This window comes from Myxocyprinus asiaticus, chromosome 4 (assembly GCF_019703515.2).
Source record: "Myxocyprinus asiaticus isolate MX2 ecotype Aquarium Trade chromosome 4, UBuf_Myxa_2, whole genome shotgun sequence".
Classification (NCBI taxonomy): Eukaryota; Metazoa; Chordata; class Actinopteri; order Cypriniformes; family Catostomidae; genus Myxocyprinus; species Myxocyprinus asiaticus.
This window is the reverse complement of record NC_059347.1, coordinates 20,704,554-20,708,368: the sequence shown is the minus strand read 5'-3', so window position 1 is coordinate 20,708,368 and position 3,815 is coordinate 20,704,554. Positions and strand designations below refer to the sequence as shown.

The 3,815-nt window shown below is 38.7% G+C and overlaps 1 protein-coding gene across 1 annotated transcript; it reads left to right on the top strand.

The window, feature by feature from the left end:
• On the top strand, positions 1-3,450 carry LOC127440075 (notch-regulated ankyrin repeat-containing protein B). Its single transcript, XM_051696456.1, has 2 exons — positions 1-345; positions 470-3,450. The coding sequence occupies exon 2, from the start codon at positions 702-704 to the stop codon at positions 1,035-1,037; it is 336 nt and encodes a 111-aa protein (XP_051552416.1). The 5' UTR covers positions 1-345; positions 470-701; the 3' UTR covers positions 1,038-3,450.
• Positions 3,451-3,815: the final 365 nt, after the last annotated feature.

The following is a 3,815-nucleotide window of genomic DNA, read 5'->3' as shown; positions in this document are numbered from 1 at the left end:
TTTAATTTGAAATTGCTTTAGTAAATGTTGAAATTAACACTAACCAAGGTAAATAAGTGCTGTAAACTTACTGTTCATTCATACTAACTAATGTATTAACGCATGTTAACGAATACAACCTTGTTGTAAAGAGTTCCCCGTCCATTATACTGCAGTTTTCTACTAAGCAGCCTATGCAATGAACACAGTCCCCACCCCTAAAAGACAAACTTCATGACGGGCTTTTATTATTCAAATAAGTCTCAACAGGCGGAATAGAGTCGATCGGCTATAACGGAGCATACAGTCAGAACACAGCGCGCGGAGCAGGAGATCATTCAACACCCGCTCGTGGGAACCACCGAGGTAAACAAAACACACATTTAGGACATGTGCTTTACATGTTTATTGTTTGGACTATTGTTATTCTTAAATTCTGCATTTGCAAAGATTAAGCTAATGCTCCGTAACACATTTCTCTTTGGAACAGAGTATTGGATCACCAGTGGGCTATGGAGGAAAGTTGCCACCTCTCGCAATAAAAGGACGCGTACGGAACTTTTATTAATATCGAGCGCACTGGGGAAGATTGGACCGGTCACTCGCCTTTCGCTCGTTTATTTCTTGATTCGGTGTGCTGTAGAGTTCGGGAGGGAGCTCTGGCTCATTATATCGTATCTAAAGCAGACGCGACGAGCCGCAGTCGTCTACCTGTTGAAATCATGAGTCAGGCGGACATGACTTGCTCTGCGCGTCAAAGGGTGTTTCAGGAAGCGCTCAGGAAGGGCAACACCAAAGAACTTCACTCCCTCTTACAGAACATGACAAACTGTGAATTTAACGTCAACTCGTTCGGACCGGAGGGACAGACGGCGTTGCACCAGTCCGTGATCGACGGGAACCTGGAGTTAGTGAAGCTGCTGGTGAAGTTTGGCGCAGACATCCGACTGGCCAACAGGGACGGATGGAGCGCGCTGCACATAGCAGCGTTTGGTGGACATCAAGACATCGTTCTGTACCTCATCACACGGGCGAAGTACTCATCAAGCGCACTCTGAGGCAATCAAAGACAGTCTGACACTGTACCTTATGCCTTGCATACATTTGGTCCCTTTGTGCCAAAGCTTTGTGATGTAACGTGCTTATGAGCTTGTCTTGAATTGATATGAGTCGGCACACAATTCAAATCCAAAAGGCAGTTGTAGGGAATGTTGGTAATGTAGGGCAATGTTGCGTTGGTACAATATCTTGCCAACTTCTGATGCATGGTAAAAATGATCATTGCATTCACTGCAAAAAATCATTGTCTTAATTTGAATAGTTTTCCAGTAAAATAAAATATGTAAACATCCTTAAAACAAGATAAATCTACTTGACTAGCAAATTGGATATTTTGTCATGTTTTCAGCGAAATCTAACTAAATTTAGTGAGGTTTATGCTTGAGACAAGAAAAACTATTTGTCAGTTGGGTAAGAAAAATAAGCTTATTTCAAAGTGAAAACGAGTTTATTTTTCGCACCTCATGGCAGATTTTTTCTTCTCGTTTTAAGCATATCTTGTAATACATTGAGTTACATTTCTCTGAAAACAAGACTTAATATCTCATGCCACTTTGCTTGTCAAGTACATATATCTTGTTTTAAGAATATTTAGATACTTTTACTGGAAAACAAGACAAAAATACTAATTAAGTAAATGAGGTTTTGCAGTGTTATTTATAGATTTTTGCAAAGGACAAACTGAACACTCAAATCAAAGTATAAAAGTGGACACTTGGTGGTCCATCAAGATGACTAGACTGACACATGTGGCATTATCATATACATTTATGCATTTGGCAGATGCTTTTATCAAAAGCGACTTACAGTGCATTCAGGGTATACATTTGATCAGTTTGTGTGTTCCCTGGGAATCGAACCCATGATCTTGGTGTTGCTAGTGCCATGCTCAACCTATTGGGATAGATCTGTAGCTCAATGTTCCTGTAGCTCAGTGGGTAGAGCATTGCACTATATACTGAAGGTAGTGCATATATAGTGCCATGCACTACCAGTAGAGCAACAGGAACCCAGACCTATACACACACACACAGACACACACACACACACACCCACCCACCATCTGCATGTTCTCTAAAACAGGGACTGATGTCAGCTACCTCAACTGTAATGCATTTTTGCATGGTGACATTGCAACAATGGTCATCAAGGTTAGTATCATATAGTTGACATTTCAGGATCTGTAGTTGAATATGTATCAGTTTCGCTCCTCTTAAATGGAAATATTCAAATAACACTTCCAGACACTACCAAAAAGAACTGTATTTTGGGACTGTCCAATCATCTTCAGGACTTTGCTACTGGTTTCTGATTAGTTCCCATTTCTATTGAGTTCCTGACACTAAAGAGAAGCTCATTTTAGAGAAACTGAAATGGATCTGTGATAAGAGATTGTGTTATTTTCAGCTGATATCTAAATGTCAGACTCCTCACATTTCAAGCCCAATTTTACAGTTTTGTCATTCAGATGTTGAGCAAATCCATAGAACGATGACATCTCACACAAGTCTATAGACTGCACTGTATCCTAAAGCAAAAATAGGCCTTTTCTGCTTAGACCCCTTGCCAACTCAGGCAAGATGTGTTAAGGTTTGATTATGTTGTGACTTTTGGAACGCTTGTTATGAAGTGTCATTCAAAGCCAGTATGGAATTATGCATCATTACTTATACTTGAGAATGTTTTAACTATTGCACTGATGGCTGTTTTATGACTTGTTGGTGTCATGCCAACTTTTAAAGATACTATTTTTCTAAATGGGAAAAGAATTCTTATTGTATGGAAGCTCCAGGGTGGATTTCACTCATTCTTCGCAAAGGCATTTATATGCCTATGAATTGAAATATGTTTCATTTTGTTACACACTCTTCTTGAATGTTCCTCTGTATATTCTAGACTTATAATAACTGTGTTAAACTTTAGCAGTGTTAACTGGGTGTCATTTTGACCTGATGGGGGAACATACAAGTAGAGTGTCTAGAAAAAACTCTTGGAGCACCTCCTATCTGACGTCCCATCCTCCTCTTTTTAAGGGGGATGCTACATAGTAAAACCAGTGTAACAAGAAGTTGCACAATGCAAGTCTTTACTTGATAATGCCATAACATTTATGACATGAAAGTAAAAGTAACTTCTTTGAGATAAAAGTGAAATGACTGATTTTGTTTGGACCAACTTTTGATATATTATTTTCATCAAAGAAAAGTTTGTGGAAGAGGCCTACAAATTGGACTCTCATTATGTTTTTGTCTTTTGTGAATTGTTACTTTGTTGTGTTTATATATATATCTGTTTAGCTGTTCGTTTATGTTTGAAATGCTGTAAGTGGTCATATTTTAGAGATATTACTTGCTGTATTTTGAACTTTTGTACAAAGGCATTTTTTATATTAAATTTTGTGGTTTTAAGAAACTTGTTTGTGTAATGCACAGACCTGCACATGGCTCTATTCGTGAGTGAGGATTCTCTTGGAATGTTGTTCCTTGAGTCAGTCTTTGGCTCTTCCTGTGCCTCAGGTAGTTGTTCAATAGTTGCACAATATTTCCAAGAAATACAAGGGACAGATAAATTAATTGTGAAAGCACCTAGGGATGCAGCTAAACTAGTCCAAACAAGTGTCTTTAAAGATAAAGGTTTTACAGTGTTTTACAAGTCAGTGAATAACATGTTTCACATGCTTATGTAGCCTCGAGCAGATGCTAGCCTTAGCATGCATCAGCTGTTAGCGTAAACACCAGTTTGGCTGCAAAGAAATGAACTAGCTCTGAAATGAAACA

Excerpts from the sequence above, each read along its gene's own strand:
- LOC127440075 (XM_051696456.1), top strand. The coding sequence starts at position 702 with ATGAGTCAGGCGGACATGACTTGCTCTGCGCGTCAAAGGGTGTTTCAG.